The sequence below is a fragment of the Eulemur rufifrons genome, chromosome 8 (assembly GCF_041146395.1).
Source record: "Eulemur rufifrons isolate Redbay chromosome 8, OSU_ERuf_1, whole genome shotgun sequence".
Lineage (NCBI taxonomy): Eukaryota > Metazoa > Chordata > Mammalia > Primates > Lemuridae > Eulemur > Eulemur rufifrons.
Window position 1 is genome coordinate 16849001 of NC_090990.1, and position 17867 is coordinate 16866867.

A 17867-nucleotide genomic window follows, 5' to 3' on the forward strand; every position below is an offset into this window, starting at 1 on the left:
CCTTCATCTATAAGGTGGAGGCAATGCCTCTGGAGCTGTTGTGAGGGCGAAGGGAGTTGACATATGTCAAGTGCAATAAGGGGGTTTGGTATTGCTATTACCTTCTAGGGAGAGTCCTTTTGGACCTTTCAAAATACAGCATTAAAATATCAGACTTTTAAGGTTCCTTTTATTTTCGTTATTGTTTGAATAACCATTTACCAAGTTCTTAGTATGTAAAGAAAACAAAGGAGGGCAAAGTTGAATAAAATAGGCTCCTGCCCTGAAGGGACTTGGGCAGACCCGAGTGAGGCCAAGGGAGAGTACCCTGTCCCCAGAGGCAGGCCTGGGCACTGCCTGTCAGCCCTGCCCTGGGTGGGACTGGTCAGGAAGGAGCCCATTGTTCAAATCTGCAAAGCCAGTCGCAGCAGGGGCACAGCTAGGAGGGTCCAGGGGGCAGGGGTGGGCCGGGGAGTTCACTCAGGCTGCAGCTGGCCCCATCTTGTCTGCCGGGATTGAGTGGAGAACAAACAGGTCCCTGTGGACAGGAGAAGGGAACAGCCCTTCAACGCCTTCTGCTCCAGACTGCCACGGTGCAGAGGCTGAAGGCTAGTGTGACCTTAAGTCAAGGTAGCAGAAATGCCAGACCAGGGCCACCACTGTCAGAATTCCCCCAAAGTGCCCTTTGCCACTTCCCAGGTGGATACCGGGGGTTATCGAACCCACATGGGGATTACCTGTAAACTTTTAAAAAGGAAAAGTGTGGACAGTCCCCCCCTGCACAGGGCCAGTGGGCAGCTGGCTAGACGGTTTTTCATGTATGACCACTCTGGAGAGTATGGGAAGGGTACAGATGATTAAAAGCTGAAGCCATCTTCACCACCGAGCTGTGTGGCCCTAGGCAAGTGCTTTACCCTCTCTGAGCCTCCATGTCCTTAACCTGTATACCAGTAGGCCCCTATCTGGAAGAGTTAAACAAAATAATATTTGTGGAGTGGCTGCCAAAGTGCCTGGCACAGTGCCTGGCTCATGGAGAGATGTTCAACAGCCACGCCCAGAGGTTTAGCAGGGGCTCAGAGGGGAGGCTGGAGTGGCCTGGAGAGGTCCCCAAGATGCCTAAGATGAGGATTTACCATCATCTGGGCAGGACAGAGATTCAGAGTTGTATAAAACAAAAATGTAACTTTTAAGGAAAAATTTAACCTAGTCCTTCCTATCGAGTGCACGGAGAACATTTTCTGTACCCCATAAGCTTATTTTGTGCCCCTTCCTAATCAATATCCACCTCCTTGCCTGAGTAACCACTACTCTGGCTTCTGGCACCATGGGTCAGTTTTGCTGGTTCTTAGCCTCTCCTGGAAACGCATCCACACGGGTCACAGTTAATCTAAGGAAAGCGAAGGCCTGGCTATTCCTTTACCACCAGCATTTATGGACTGAGAGTCCTTCCTTTTCAAGAGGCTGTCTCTCCGGGTGTGACATTTCTATTTCTTTTTGTCTAATCTCTTTTTCTTAATTTTTCTATGAACTGATGTAACTTTACAAAATCATAATTGATAATTTTTAAAAAATGCATGGAGGGCTATATAGACTTGGACCCCTTGTGATATCACAGAGTAGGACTGACTGATAAAATACAAGATGCCCAGTTAAATTTGAGTTTTAGGTAAATAATGAATAATCTTTTAGTGTAAGGATGTCCTAAATATTGCATGGGATTGGTGCTAGAAAGAGAAGGGGATATCCCAGTTCTTCCAGACCTGTGCTCTCGAGCTCCATGCCCTCAAGGACCCAAAAGCAATCCAGCCACCATTCCGGATACCTGAGGAGTGTGATGACCACCTTCCCAGTAAAGAAGTCTTCCAGGAAGCCATGCAGCAGGAGTGCCCACTGCACCCCGAGCACCAGCAAGAAGAGGCTGAAGGCCACACTGCTCCAGTTGTATCTCCGCAAAGATGAGGCCAGGAAGCCCATGCCCAGGGCAGCCACGACGGTGACATCCTGGAAGGCTGGCCGGGAAGGAGAAGGCAAGAAGGAGAAGGGGGAAGCAGACAAGGCAGGGGGTGGTGTGTGACTAGAGTGTTACAGAATGGCAGCTGGCAGGAACATTTGTGATCGTTTACAAGTGCTTGTGCAAGTTACTTCTCCTCTTTGAGCCTCATTCTTCTCATCTGAATAATGAGGATAACACATACATACCGAGGTAAGGATCAGAGGAGCTAAGGCTGGTTAATCACTTAAGGCAAGGCCTGGCCCCTAGTGAGTGCTCAGAATATGTAGCAATTATTGTTATTATTAAACATAATGATATGAACACGTGTAGAGCATCAGGACCTGTGCTTGGCACATAGTTGACACTCAGTATATAAGGTAATTGCTGCTGTTATTAGGATCAGGTTCAACCCCCTGGTCAGGCACATGGCAAAATAAGGCCACAGCAGCTGAGTGACTTGGCACAGGTCACACAGGAAGGGGGGGGCACGGGCAGGCCCAGTGCCTCTGTTGGTGAGAACCAAATTATCTTTGCAGAAAACCTCTCTCTCCCTTTGCCACCTGCTCTGAGGGACCTGGTGGGCCAGCAGAAAGCACCAGGTGGCCCTCACCTTTCCTGGCCTCAGACCCTGAGCATGGGCTGCTGTGGCAGGTGAGTGGGGGAGACGCACCCGACGGCAGGGAGAGGTCCAGCAAAGGGAACAGGTGAGCACTTTAATTCCAATTTTGAAAAATGGTTGACAGCTTGGTCTCCAGAACTAGACAAACGTGGGTTCAAATCAGGGCTCTGGCACTTTCTAGCTGTGTTGTCTTGATCTAGTTACTTAACGTCTCTGAGTTTTAATAACAGCCTACACTTATTAAGTGTTTGCCATGTGCCAACACTGTTTTAATCCCTTTACATAGATTATCTTGTTTCGTTCTCACAACCGCCCTTTGAGGTGGGTGCTGTCAGTATCACCATTTTACAGATATGAAAACCAAGGCACAGAGGCGTCAAGTAACTTCCCAGCTGGTGGAGCCAGGGTTTAAACCTCGATAGTCGGCTGGGGCCTGGGCCTTTGACTGTCCGCCCTCTTCATGTTCTCATCTGTTACGTGGATAAATAATCATACCTCTTTTATTAGGTTGCCAGGGTCAAATGGTATAATGCACGTGAGTGCTCAGACTAGTAAAGGCTGTTTTCCCGATAAACACCAACTATTTTCACATGTGTGTAAACGCCTGGAGAGAGATCTTGAAGAACTTTTTTTTTTTTTTTCTCCCACAGATATTGGGTCTGAGTTTGGGAGATTTTTACTTTCTCTTGTTTTCAGTTTTTAAATTTTCTGCAACCAGTATGTAGACAATAAACAATTTTTTTAAAAAGGAAAAAAGCACGGGCTTCGAGTTCAGACAGCTCTGTCTGATCCCAGCTGTATCATGTGCTATTAGGTTAAACCTTATTAGATTGCCAACAGTTGACCATGTTGACCTATAAAAATGACAATTTATATGTTTCAACTGCAGGGCCCTGTGGCTTTGTACGCTGCTTGCGTTCCTCGTGAGCATTATACCCAGCTCAGAGGGAGCCGGAAAACCTGAAGCAAATAATATTTTGTTCAAGTGCTTGGTACAGTACCTGGCGCACAGAGAACATTCAACAAACGGTGGCAATTCATCATCATTATGATAATCACAGCAATAAGGACTCACCTGCCACTGGTCTCCGGTCCTGATTTGGAGAATAATGAGGAAGCTCTGATTGTCAGAACTTTCCAAAGACTCAGCCCCTCAGATTTACAGAGTCCATTTAAATTCACTTCCACTGAAAAATACACATACCTAGGGTCTGACATGTAGGACTTGGGGTGGGTGTGGATATTCCCAAATCAATCTGACAACATCAGGATATAGGAGGCCCCCAAGGACCTCAGTAGGACCTGGGGATTTGGGGAGGGGGAGAGAGGTGGGCATTAGGGAGGATTCAACTCTCTGCGCCTCCTCTGACGTTGGGGGAGGGAGGGCCAGGGAATGCTTCCATCTTCTGCTGGCATCCTCTTAGGAGTGGGGCGGGGTGGGGTGGTCAGGGCACATTTTGTACAGGGGTTCTCTTGGGATCACTCAAATTCCTTCAGGAGCCAAGGGGAAAATATGTGTATGAAGGTGTACATTTGGGAGCAGTGAGGCCTGTGGCCAATTGGAGGCTGCATGGCCCACTGGAGATATTCAAATTCAACCTTTTATTAAACACAGTTAAACAAAAATGCATCTGCCATTTTGCAGCAACGCTATATGCAGAGTCCAGACTTACTGAAGATTCTATGAGTAAAGAGATCCCTCCATTTCCCTACCATTTTATAGAAGGGGACCAGAGAGAGCCTGTGACTTTCTCAAGGCCACACAGCACACCAGCAGCAGAGCCTAGCTCTGAACTGCTGGAACAGTGACCTTCTGCAGGCTAGGCTGTCCCTAGTTCTTTTTCCCCTCACCTTGCTATAAAGGACCTTAGGCAAGTCGCTTGCCCTCTTTCGGCCTCAGTTGCCCTATCTGTAACCCACAGGAGTTGGACTAGATACTCTCTAAGTCCCTTACAGCTCTGGAATATTCCAAGGAGGGGGCCGGCAGGAGAGGAGAGTCACCAGGATAAGGGCAGAGGTGGGGCCCTAAAGATTAGGAAGTCAGAGGATGCTGGGTGGGGGACTTTATCAGACACACCTGCTGCCCCAATTCTGCATGTAAGAGCTCAGGGCCTTGCTCCCCAGGGTTGCGTGCTATCCCTGCGGAAGGAATCGTGTTTCAGCCAACCAGGTGGAACTAGGGCAGCAGTTTGCAAGAGCTGTTGACAAGAGCCTGTGCACCCTAGACTGGTCAGGAAATAACAGTTGGTTTCAGCCCTCCTCTCCCCAGGCTCCTGCCTCCTCACACTTCCTTTCCCAGCCTCCTGGGGCTCTGGGCTCATACCTGCTCCTCTTATGTCTCCCTACCTGGGCCCTGCCCCAGGGCTGGGCCCCAGCTCAGGGCAGCCTCACTGTGGCAGTCTCCACCTCTGAGAGCCTGGTCCGCACCCACATCAGCCACGGGTCTGATAAGCTGATGGATGCCAAGGTGTTCAGAGGTGATAAGCATGTGCTACAGGGGCCCCTGGTGACTGGGCCCAGAGGGGAATTTTACAGTCTAAAGCAGGCCTTCAGGAAAAGTTTATGAAAGCCCCATGACTTGGAGAAAGAAAGTCTAACGTGGGAGTCCAGCCATGAGAGATAAGGCAATAATTACCATCATCGTAACGGCAGGCACTCAGAGGGTGCCCTCCACATACCGGACACTGTTCCAAGTGCCTTACAGCCCACAACCACCTCGTGCAATAGGTACTATTGATTGTCCCCATCGTAGGGATGGGGAAAGGTAGGCACAGAGAGGTGCTATTAATATAACTGGCCCAGGTCACCTGGCTAGTAAATGGTGGCAGGACTTGAAGCCTAACTATGTGGGTTTAACCACTGTACCATCCTGCCTCTCCATGTAGCATACGTAGTGTAATGGTGAAGAGTGTGGGTCTCTAATCAGGTGGGCAGGATTCAGAGCCTGGCTCCACCTCTGTGTCCCAGCTTCCTGATCTCTAAAATGGGCATGAAACGATGTCACCTGCTCTGTGGATTGCTGTGGGCATTGAGCTTGCTGGCTCATGCAAACCGCTTTGCCCAGCACTGGGTACATAGTGAGTGAATGTTAGTAGCTATTACCCCATGACTGCTACTTATTAGTGTTTGACTTTAGGCAAAACTGTTCCCGCTCCAGGCCTGTTGCAAAGAGTCCACTTGTGAAGAGTTCATTTGGATAATAGCGGTTTGGCCTTTTGAGTCCATCTCCATGGGCAGCTGCCTCCTCCAGCCTGGTGCCCCTGTGATTCTGGATCTGCGCTGCCCCCACTCTTGCTGCTCCCTCTGGCCTGCAGAAACTTCAGGACTAGCATCTCTGATGCCAGACCCAGCTTTTGTCCCCCAGGCTTGACCTCCACACTGTGCTCCCCACTGCTGACTAGGAAGACCTTGGTGTCATCCATGGAGCCCTACACTACCTCCTCCTCCCCCACAGCCTCTAGTCCCACCCACTTTCACCCCTGCAGCAGCCTGGGAAGAGAAAAAGAGATTTCCCAAAGGGGAAGCCCAGGGCTGAGATGGGGAAGGTGCCAGGGTTTGGGGTATTTACATGTCACTGGGAACATCCCTCTTGTTTTCTAGGAGCACTTCTCCCTGCCTCTGAAGAATATGAGGGTGGGGGAGGGCCATTGGGTGGGATCCACAGCACAAGGCCCAAGATGATCCCTCAATTTGGCAGCCCTCATTTAGCTCTTTGTGGCAGTAGATTGTTACAGTAATGGCCCCTAATGAACTACCAACTGCTAAACATGTGAATGAGGCCACCTGGGGCCATCCTGCCCCAATCAAACCTCCAGGCTGCAGATGCGTGAGTGACCCTAGGTGAAACCAACAGAAGAACTACCCAGCTGAGCCCAGCCCAATGAATTCATGATCATGAGTAAATAAAAAGGTTGCTATTTTAAGCCACTAAGTTTGGGGTGATTGTTATATTATACAGCAATAGATAACTGATACACTCTGCTTCCTCTAAGCAAAACATCTCTCAGGCAGCTCAACTCCAAGTCCAGATTGAACATATCATTTTTCACTTACCCCACAACCTGTCCCTGCCCTTGTGCCTCTCATCTCTGGACTTGGTGCCTCTACATGCCACATCATACACCTGCAGCCATCCTCTGCTCCTCCCTCTTTGCACCAAGTGCAGCTGATTTTCTCTCCTAAATATCTCTGGAATCCGACTCCTTGCTTCTCCTCCACTGCCCCGGCCCATTTGGCCTCATCATCGATCATCCAGACTAGTGTTCATTAGAGCGAGGAATACATGTCTCAGAAGACACCCAAGATAATCAGCAGGGGTGGCTGGAAGGAAATATTAGCACTTCTAGTTTTATTTATTTTTAATGTAAAAAATAAGAAATTTAAGTTTACTAATAATAAAAGCTAACACTTTTTTTATCAGTCTTTATGTGTGTTGATTTTTTAATCCTTTCAGTAACTTAATGAAAAAGTTCTATCACATCTGATAGAGGTTGTATAATTTCCCAAGGTCTCACAGCTAATAAGATGCTGAGGCAAGATTTGAATTAATCTAGCACCAGGAGTTCTCAAACTTTCCTGTGCATTAGAATCACCTAGAGGCTTGTTAAAACACAGATTGCTGGGCCCCACCCCCAGAGTTTCTGATCAGTATGTCTGGGCTGGGCGCCCTGAGAACCTGCATTTCTAATAAGTTCCCAGGGGGTGCTGAGGCAGCTGGTCTGGGGACCACACTTTGAGAACCATTGATCTAGGTTATTTTACCACTAAAGGAACTTGGTGAAGTTTGCAACTCTGCAAGTATTTAATATTCAGATTGACCCTCGCTTGCTCAGGATGTCAGATAGCCTCACGTCTCCTTGCTTTGAAAGATGTCTGTTGTAGTTTGGATGTTCGTCCCTCCAAATCGCGTATTGAAATTTGATCCCCAAGGTTGGAGGAGAGGCTTAATAGGAGGCGTTGGGGCCCTGGGGATCAGATCCCACATGAATAACTTAATGCCCTTCCCGGTCAGGGATGGTGAGTGAGTTCCCCACTCTATTAGTTCCTGAAAGAGCTGGTTATTAAAAAGAGTCTGGCACCTCCTTTCCCTCTCTTGCTTCCTCTCTCACCATGTGATTTCTGTACACTCTGGCTCCCTTTTGCCTTCTGCCATGAGTGGCAGGAGCCTGAAACCTTCACCAGATGTCCAATCTTCAAGCTAGTAGAATCGGGAGTCAAATAAAACTTTTTTCTTTATAAATTACCCAGTCTCAAATATTCCATTATAGCAACAAAAAATGGACTAAGACAGTGTCCTTAGGAAATACTGGGCCACTGGGAAGGGTTTGATATGTGTTTCTCTATATTTGTCACGTTGCAACTAACGACAGGGTTTTTAAAAAATTTTAACTATTATGGAAAATTTAAGCATCCACAAAAGCAGAGAGAACAGCATGGTGACCCCACGTACCCATCTCCAAGCTTTGATAATTGTCACATGAATCCAATCTTGTTTTTATTATCCTTCTCCACTTTTTCTCTTTTTTTTTCTGGCATAAAGGAAAACCCAGATATCACATCATTTCAATATGCTTCTCTAAAAGATAGAGTCTTTAAAAAAAACTATCATGCTTTTATGACATCTAACAACCTTAACAATAATTTCTATATATCATATGATATTCATGCTATATTCAGAGATTTCCTGATTGTCTCAAAAATGTCCTTTTAGAATTGGCAGGTTTGAATAATCAATGGACTAGATTAGATTAAGAGTATTGACAGATTACATTACCTAAGTTTAACTCAACTAACCTTTACAAAATGGACTAATGGCTTAAAAGACTCTTGCAAAAAAGCACAGATTGGAGGCAAAACAACAGTGGCAGCCAAGTGTGAAAAAAGGAAACAGCAGAGTGATACTTCTCCTTGTGCAAGCTCTTTGTAAGTCACTTTCCAGGGTATAAAAGAAAAAGTCAATCTAATCATATTTGACAAGTCACCCAAGACAACTTGAAATTATCCAGAAGACTTTGAGGAGCAGATTTGCATCTAATATTGGCAATGGTAGCAGTGGACCTTGCCTGGAGATTGACACCATTATGATTAGAAACTGAAACTATTATACATTTCATTTTGTTCTCTTTTGAATTTTCTAATTTGTGTGCATGTGTGATAATGTACAAAATATATTAATGCAGTCGTACTTCAGTATATAAATGGGCGCAGGCTCAAACAATGGTGCGCGCACAATCAGAAGTTTGAAGCCCTCTGGTCAATACTACACTACAACCTCCACACTGGTCTCATTCCTCAAGTCATGCTCCCTTCCGCCATCCCCTACACCAGCCCTGGCACGGCTTTCTCCATAACCCAAACCCAAACTTGTCACACTCCTTCTTCCCCTCAGGTCAGCAGAATAAAAGCCAAACTCCTCAATCAACCCGCAGGCCCATCACACCCTGCTTCCCGCTTTAGGCTCCAGGAACAGAGCAATGTTAAGCCCCAGTGAAGATCGTTACTCCAGTGTGTGCTCACATGGTGGCTCCCACCGTGCTCTCACTCTAGATGGCCCTCTTGGTTCCCACGGGTAACTCCTGAGCCTTCAAGACCTGACTGGGCAGTCACCTCCCTCCAGAACCCTTCCCTGACGCTATTGTCTCCCCTGCCTGGGCACGGGCTCTCCTCCGTGCTTCCATGTAGAGTTTCCAAGGACATTTCATACCTATGCTAGCAGCACAGTGCAGGGGTGAGGAACACAGACCCTGGAGCCAATCTACACTATACATAGTACTCCTACACCCACCACTTATATGATAAATGACTCAACTCCATTGTAAAAGGGGGCCATGATGCAGAATGGCTAAGCACATGGAAACTGTAAGTAGGATGCCTAAATTTAAGTCTGCAGTGCTCTTGCTGGCTGAGAGACCTTGGGCAAATCACTCAATGTCCCTGTGCCTACTTTCCTCATATGAAAAATGGAGATTATAATAGTACCCACCTCCTAGGGTTGTTGTGAGGGTTCAAGGTAAGGAATTTAGGATAGTGCCTGGTACATAGTAAGTGGTCAATAAATAGCAGCTCTAATCACGTGTCTGGACCCCACAATGGATGTAATAAATGGTTGAATGAATGAATGAATTGGACTGGATTGGATTGAAAGAATTAAAGTAAATTGAACTGAATTAAAATCTCACTTGTCTAGTGCTGAAGGTCCGTCTCTGGGCCAGCCCCTTAAGTGGTGTAGGTGCTTCCCTCCCGAGTCATCTGTCCTACTTGCCACTGCCATGGGTCCCAGGGTGCCTTCCCTTTGCTTCCGGCTAACTGGTCAGTTAAACGTCATTTAGGAACAAGCAAGCACTCACCAGGCTTAAGCTCCAACTCTGTCTCAGGGACGTCCCTCAAGGAGGCCCATCCATTATCATAAACAACGTAACAGCCCACAGAGATGCTTGAAATTCATCTTAATTTTTCAAAAAAAAAAGCAAAGTCACCCCACGGTGGACATCTGTCTTGTTTACGGTTGTCTCATCACAGTCTGGGAATATTTTTAGCTGAATATAAAATACCCACCATCTTCCCCTCCCTTGCGGCTGTACCTTCTGGCTCCAGAGTTACAGACAGCACCCAGACTGCCCAGCCCTAAGTGAGGAGGCTGGAGTGTGAGCTGGGGGGAGGGAAGCAACAGGCTAAAGCTTCAAAGAAAAAAAAAAAGTGGGACAGAAATGAGCAAGAAAGACCAAAAAAAGGAAATAAAAGACAAAAACCCAACAACATGAAATTCCTTGCCACTAAGGAGTGAGAAGTAGGGGAAGCAGAGAGACAGAGAATTATGAAGACCGTTTGGCACAGGGAATTCAGGGAATGCCGAAAAGGATGCCTCTCGCTCTGCTTTGACAAATCAAGGAAGGCTTCTTGGAAGAGGTGATGCCTAGGCTGCTCCTAAAGGAGAGCCTGCATTGTTGGCTGGGTCTCGGCACAATCTGTTTCCTTGGGGATTTTGTGGAAAGGAACATCTGTGCCCCTGGAGAACCACCATCCTCCCCCAGCCCTGGCCCTGCTATTTGCCTCTGTGACCACTTTTCCAGTGAACTCTCACCTCGATAGGTCTCCACAAGCGTCTTCTGATCCTTCCGGGACGTGTCATAGGAGGTGTAAAAAAAGAAGATGAGAATGAAAGTTGCCTCCAGCACTAAGGCCCATCGGGGCAGGCAGACCCGGAGAGACCGCGGGTACTTGGAGCACATCCTGTAGCTGCCTTGGTGCAGGGTTCCGCTAACACCAGGCCTCACCCCTCTCCCCCACGTCTACTTGAGGGAGCGATAGGGGAGACACCCGCCAAAGGCCTTATCTCAGACCACAGGGCTGGCCCTGCTGGCCTGTCTGTGGAGTCAGCACGGGGGCAGAGGGAGTAGGATGGGGAGGGGGAAGACATGCATGGATCCAACATTAATTCAGTCATTCAACAAGCAGTTGCTGCGTTCCTGCTACAGGTGTCTACTGTGCTCAGTTTTAAAAAGGGTATTCTAGTCCCTTGACACCCACACGTTATCCTTCAGTTCATTTTCACCGTATCCTTGGAAGAAAAGCAGGGATGGATCAACACTCTATGAATGGGGAAACTGAGGCTCAGAGAGGACTTTCTTTTTAAAACCTTACCACATGACAGAGAGGGCACCCCATGAACTCTTAACAATGTACTGAATGAGAATGAACGGAAGGAAAGCAAAGAAGGATATCCTGGGGAGGATATAGACAGGACCCACACAGAACTGACTCCTCCGAGTTACACAGTTGAAATTACTTGTATCTGAATGTATTTAAACCTACTTGTTTCTAAGCATTTTAAGGGTAGGTGGGGGGGGGGGGGAGAGAAAGAAGCCTTGGGTTTGGCTGTAGTAGAAACCTGGTGTGGCCCTGATCCAGCCCCAGGCTGCAGTCGCTCCTACCTCTGGTCACCTCCTCACACAGCAGCCCAGGACTCTGCCCGGGGTATGAGCACTACAGTGCATCTGAGGAAGGCCACCAGCCTCAGCATCCCCATCCCACAGTGGGGGACTGTCCCCTGGCATGGGGTTTATGGCCTGGGATCTACTTCTGACCCTGCAGCCAACTTTCCCTGTGGCCCCAATCCACAAGCCTTGCAGAAGGTCTGGTACATAAGTGTCAAGGAAGGGAGGGAGGAAGGAAGGGACAAAAGCAGAAGGAAAGAAGGAAGGAAGGAATGGAAGTTTCCTTATCTTCTATACTGGCCCAACCACTGGCCAGGCTAGGAATTGCAGGGAGACAGAACGTGGATACTTTATTGACCAATACAGCTGTCCAGTGAAATCCTGTGAGGTGGTGAGCACCCTGTCACTAGAGTAATGCAAGCGGAAGTTGACAGCTACTTGTCAGAGATGTCTTGGAAACAATTCACATGTGGGTCACAGGAGATTTAAATCACCCAGTAGAATCCTGTCATTTTGATTTTAGCTGAAGAAACTAAGACTAGGGAGGTCACAGCTGAGGTCATACCCAATGTCATACAGCAGTTGGCATCAGTCACTTCTTGCTCAGTGCAGCTTTATTTATAGAAGGAAAAAAATTGAGAGTAACCGAAATGCCCAATAGCAGGGGATTTGTTAAGTAAACCACAGGACATGCAACTTGCCACCAAAAGGACGGTTCCGGACATATGCAGAAAAACCCAGAGGAAAATGCTTTTAAGGTTTATCAAAAGTTGCGCAGAGTATATGCCATTTAGTGAAAAGGCAAGTTATATAACAGTGTGTATAATATAATAAAATAATAACAATATGTTAGCACAGACAGAAAAAAGTTGGCTGCAAACCACTAACACATTGGTTACTTTTACTTTATACGTTTTCAGAGCTAGCATTTATCAAGCACTTATTGCTAGGCACTATTCTAAGTAAGCACTTTACATGTCTGAACTTAATGACACCGTGAGGTGAGTACTATTAGCCTTATATTACCAATGAGTAAACCGAGGCACAGAAAGGTTAAGTGACTTGCCCAAGGTCACAGAGCTTGTAAGTAATGGAGCTGGGATTTAAACCCAGACAGTCTGACTTCAGCACCTGGGTGTTTGACCTCTTAACTCCGGCCCAGATTACTTCTAAGTCTCCTTCCAGTTCTAAAAGTCTAGGGAAGTAGGATTCTAAGCCCTCTGCTACCCTAATAGCAAATAAGGGAGAGCGTCCCCTGACCCCCAGAGGCCAGATGTCTCCATTCCCCTCCTGGTCGCCTCTGGTTCTGATTTCTGGGCTCTTTCTGGCAGTCGGTACTTCTTATAAACTGGTTTCCTTAAAGAGGAACTCCCTGTACAGGGGGACAAATGGATGTGGCCCCAGTGGCCTGAGCCCAGTACTGGCTCTGTAAAGCAGGCAGCCAAATGGACCCACCTGCCCAAGGGCACCAGTGATGTCAGCAAGATGAACCCTAAAGACTTCCAGGCAATGTCAACCCCTGTGCCTGGCGGTTGTGTGTACCCGTTGGCAAACTCAGTGTGGGTGGCGGCTGGTTGAGCAGCACCTCCAAACCCCTGCGTGTCCTGATCCTGCCCCAGTGAGGAAGCAGCAGGGACTGACAGCTTGACAAGAGGACCCAGCTCCTCGCTAAACAGAAAGGCTTTCATCAAGAAACGGAGGTGTCCCCGCAGTTGGCCTCTCCTGACAGATTTGTCAAAAGCAGATAGATTTGTCAAAGAGCATTTGCTCTTCCCCTCTGAGTCTTGCAAAAGGCCCCTGTTTTCTGACTACAGTTACAGATATTCTGTCTCTAAATCTTCAAGACAGGTCACTTGATACAAAAAGCACAGGGGATCTTGGGTAGATATGTCAAAACACAATACAATAAAGTGTTAATTATTGAATGTAGCTGGGAGGTGTGCGGCTTTTCACTGTACAATTCTTTCAACTTGCTTTTTGTAGGTGTTTGAAAATTTTCACAATAAAATGTTGGGAAAGAAGCACTCTGTGCACCTGCTATTCTCTCTGCCTGAAACCTCCTACCAGACTTAATATTTTTGACTTACGATTTTTCCACTTTACGATGGTGCCAAAGTGACACACTTTCAGTAGAAACCATACTTCAAGTACTCACACTACCATTCTGTTTTCCACTTTCAGTACAGTATTCAATAAATTACATGATATATTCAACACTTTACTATTAAACAGGCTTTCTTTTAGATGATTTTGCCCAACTGTAGGCTAATATACGTGTTCTGAGCACATTTAAGGCAGGCTAGGCTAAGCCACAATGCTTGGTAGGTTAGGGGTATTAAATGCATTTTTGACTTACGATATTTTCAACTTATGACAGGTTTATCGGGACGCAGCCCCAGCCTAAGCCGAGGAGCATCTGTACCTGCTTGCTCCTGCCTCACCTCCCCAGATCTTTACTCCACTGTCCCCTTCTCAGGGAAGTTTTCCCTGACTGTCCTGTTAACAAAAGCTGGATCAAGCCCCATTCCTCTCCCTTTAAGACGGGTTTCTTGTGCCCCCAGCTTTCAGTTTTCTTCTTAGCACTTACTACTACAGAATAGATACTGACACAGTATTTTTTTTTTTACTTGTGTATTTGTTTATTGTCTGTCTTTCCCTATAAGAATCTCAGCAAGAAGAGAATAGGGACTTTTGACTGCTGTGGTCACTGCTGTATCCTCAGCACTAGGCGCTCAGTCCATAGTAGGTGCTCAGTAAATATGTGTTGAAATAGCAGCTACGATTTCTGGCATGCCAAACGCTGAACCAACCCTTTTGCATACATTATTGCATTTCATCTTCCCCTCAAGCCTGTGAGTACAGGCATTATTGCACCTGCTTTACAGATGAGCAAACTGTTGCTCAGAGAGGTGATGTTGAGTACCCAAAGTCACACAGCTAATAAATGGCAGAGCTGGGACCCAACCCAGACCCACCTAACACCACGGCTTGTGCTATTAACTACTTTGCAATTCTGCCTCCCAAGTTACTAAATCACCCACAGTCTCAATTTCCTTATGAGTCAAATAAGGTGATGTGCTCTGTTTTCCTCATAGGGTTATTACAGACGTGAACATATGTCAGCATGCCTGGCAACCTGAGTTATGGAAATGAAGGTGGGCAAGTGGTGCTATGACCAAAGCATTCTGGTCCAAGTGGCCAGGCTTCCTCCAGGTGTGGTGAGTCAAGTCAGAGAGCCCACAGCTTTCAGGCATAATCGGGCCTTTTTGTAAATACAGGACTCTATAAGAATACTTGTCACACCCTCCTCATCTGAGTCAAGCTCAGTCACAGGCAGTGACCAATGAGGTAGGAGGTTGGAAGCACGTCCACACCAAGGGTGTGATCTTGCTCTGGGCATGCCTGGCTAAAGCGTGGCTAAGTCAATCATTCATTCATTTAACACACATAAGCTTTGGAGTCAGGCAACCTCGGTTCGATCCTGGCTGTGCGATTTATTAGCTATGTGTCCTTGGGTGAGACAGTCCCTCTGAGCCTGTTTCCTCATCTGTAAAGTGAAGAAAATCAGAATGTGCATCTCATAGGGCTGCTGTGAAGATTAAATCAGGTCGTGCATAAAGTGTCAGATGTGTAGAAAACATTCCATAAATGTTAGCAATTATTATTATCACAAAAGCTTAGCTTGTTTACTATAGAAACTTTGAAAATACACAGATGCAGAAAGCTAACATAAAGCACTCATGATTTCAATATCTCCAAAAACCACCACTACATTTTGTGTGTATATACTTTCAAATGTTTTTCTATTCACATGGATTCATGTCTTGTTTTTTTTTTTTCCCTACAAAAATGGGATAATACAGCTCATACTGTTTGGTAACTTGCTTTTTCCATGCATAATATATCATGAGCAGTTTACAAGCCAGGAAATTCTTTCTATGACACTATAGCATGGTGGCTAAGAGCCCACGCTCTGGCAGCAGACTGCCTGGGTTTGAATCCCAGCTCTGTCACTTACTATGTGACCTTAGGCAAGTGACTTAACCCCATGGTGCCACAATTTCCTCATCTGTAATATGATGCCAGTAATAATCTCTACTTCATAGGATTGTTTGAGGGTTAAATCAGAATGTATATGGTACTTGGAGCAGTGACTGCAATAGAAAGTGCTGTGTGTACTCATTCTCCGTGATACGCTGACTCCCACCATAAGGATGCGTGATAATTTGTTTGACTAGCCCTCTTCCAAAAGGCCCTGCTCTAAACATTACAGTGAACAGCCTCCATTAACATGGTTCTCTAGGGGACATGGGCACATGTGTAAGAGGTGGCCATCCCGATGTCTGGACTTTTCTATGACGCCTGTAGGCCAGGAACAAAGCTCAAGGCCGCTGGCCCAGCCAGCCCTGCCTGGTGAGCTTGAGGGGACTGAACCTGTTGAAGAGATGGGAATGCCATTTCCTTCTTTGTGAAACAAGGTGTGATGATTTCCCCTCCAGGGCTGTCCTGAGCTCAGATGAATCCCAAATGCAAATCCTCCCATCAGAAAGTCCCAGGAGGAGGGACAGGCCCAAATCCCTGTGAGGGTCTTGGTCTTTTGAATGCGATCAAATTATTTTCCTTCAAATGGCCACTGCTGATATTCTCTGCTTCCTGATCAGTGGGGAAATGTGGGGAGCTGGGCTCTGTGGCAGGAGGCCTGCCTCACGCAGCCCAGTTCTGTGCTCTTAGAATCCCAAAGGGCTGTTTCATGGCTCAGAAAGGAAGGCTGGCACTTGGCTAGAGCCCAAAGGGCTTGAACTAGGGTGGGCCCAGAAAAAAAGAGCTGGGTCTGGAGGAGTGTAAGAGAAGACGATGGAGAAGGCAGTCCTACTCTGGCCTGTCCCTGGGTTGAGTTCTCTTTTCTGTAAAATGGAGCTAGCATGACCTGCTTCTAAACAGAGGGCTTGATAGACAACGGAGACTTGGAGGAGTAGGGGGGGTTGGGGGAGGGTAGGTGTTGGGAGGTCACTTGGTGGGTACAATGTGCGTTGCTCCAGTGACAGATGCACTGGAAGTTCTGACTTCACCACAATGCAATATATCAATGTAGAAAACTGCACTTGTACCTATGGATTTATACAAATGAAAATAAGTAAATAAAATCTACAAGAAGAAAAAAAATCATACAATGTCTGCTCTCAGACAACAATGGAATTAGACCTGAAATCAATAACAGAGAGCTGGAAAATCCCAAAATATTTGGTGATTAAATGCTTCTAAATAACACATAGGTGAAAGAAGAAATCTCAAGAGAAACTTAAAAATATTTTGAACTAAATGAAAATGAAAGTAAAGCATGAGATAAATTTAAAAAAATAAACACAGGGCCAGAAGCACCTCCAGAGGGGATCTTGGCCCAGGGAGGGCAGGTGACTCAACCAAGGACACCAGTGAGTTGCCATCTGAATTGGAACTGGAACCCAGACCTCCAGACCTTCAGACTGCTTCTCAGGCCATCACCCTGAGATTCTCTCTGCCCTTTCTCTGCTTCCACGTAGCCCTAGAGCCTAACAGTATCTCTCAGCCACACCCTCTGTTGCTCCCAGCTGCTCCACACTTCCACCACAGCACGGGATGTCCTTGTCAGGAACCTACTTGATGGCAGGCTAGTCAGGGAGCTCCAGAAAGCTGGGATATGTCCCCAGGGCCTCCCTCATCTTTTCTCTGGATTACTTACCTGTCCATTCCACAGAGTGCCATGGCACTGTCCTAGACAACAGGGACACAGCAGAGAGAGGAAAAGATCACAGATATGGCCCTAATCTCATAGAGTTGACTATCTTCATCTCTGGCCCAGGTAATGTGGAGCCTTGCAGTCACAGAGATGAGGGATGTTCAGGTCTGGGGTCCCCATAGAGTCTGGAGCCAGGACCTTACCATGTAGCTGTCCTCCCTAATGCTCTCAAGCCTCCAACCATTTTGATTTGGGTCTTGCCTGTATCTTCCACCATCTGAAGGCTTTTTCTGCTGCTCGAAGCAAAGCATTCTGTTCATATCCTTTCTCAATGATGGGCAGGCCTTGGTGAAACTCTGAGCTCACAGACTTTGTTACCCTTGGCCACCCAGTGCCACTTTATCAACACGCTGGAGTAGAGGAGAAGGATAAAAAATAAGAATACTGTTAACGGCAGTTATTGCATGCCTGGCTCTGAAAGCTCATTATCCTCCAAGCCTTAAAACAAACCTGAGTGGAAACAGAGGCTCTGAGACATTCAGTAACTTGTCTAAGCTAGTAAGTGGCCAAGCTGGAATTTCAACCCTGGTCTGAAAAAGCAGGTACTCTTGCCATTTTTCTAAACTG

At 46.8% G+C, this 17867-nt stretch overlaps 1 protein-coding gene across 1 annotated transcript in view; it reads right to left on the reverse strand.

The window, feature by feature from the left end:
* LOC138389244 (RH-like protein) overlaps positions 1-10819 on the reverse strand; it is a 37776-nt gene extending 26957 nt beyond the window's left edge. The window contains exons 1-2 of the mRNA XM_069477473.1: positions 10672-10819; positions 1802-1988 (exon numbers count right to left, since the gene is read on the reverse strand). Of these exons, the coding sequence (XP_069333574.1) occupies positions 1802-1988; positions 10672-10819 (335 nt within the window). The remainder of the gene's footprint in view (positions 1-1801; positions 1989-10671) is intronic.
* Positions 10820-17867: the final 7048 nt, after the last annotated feature.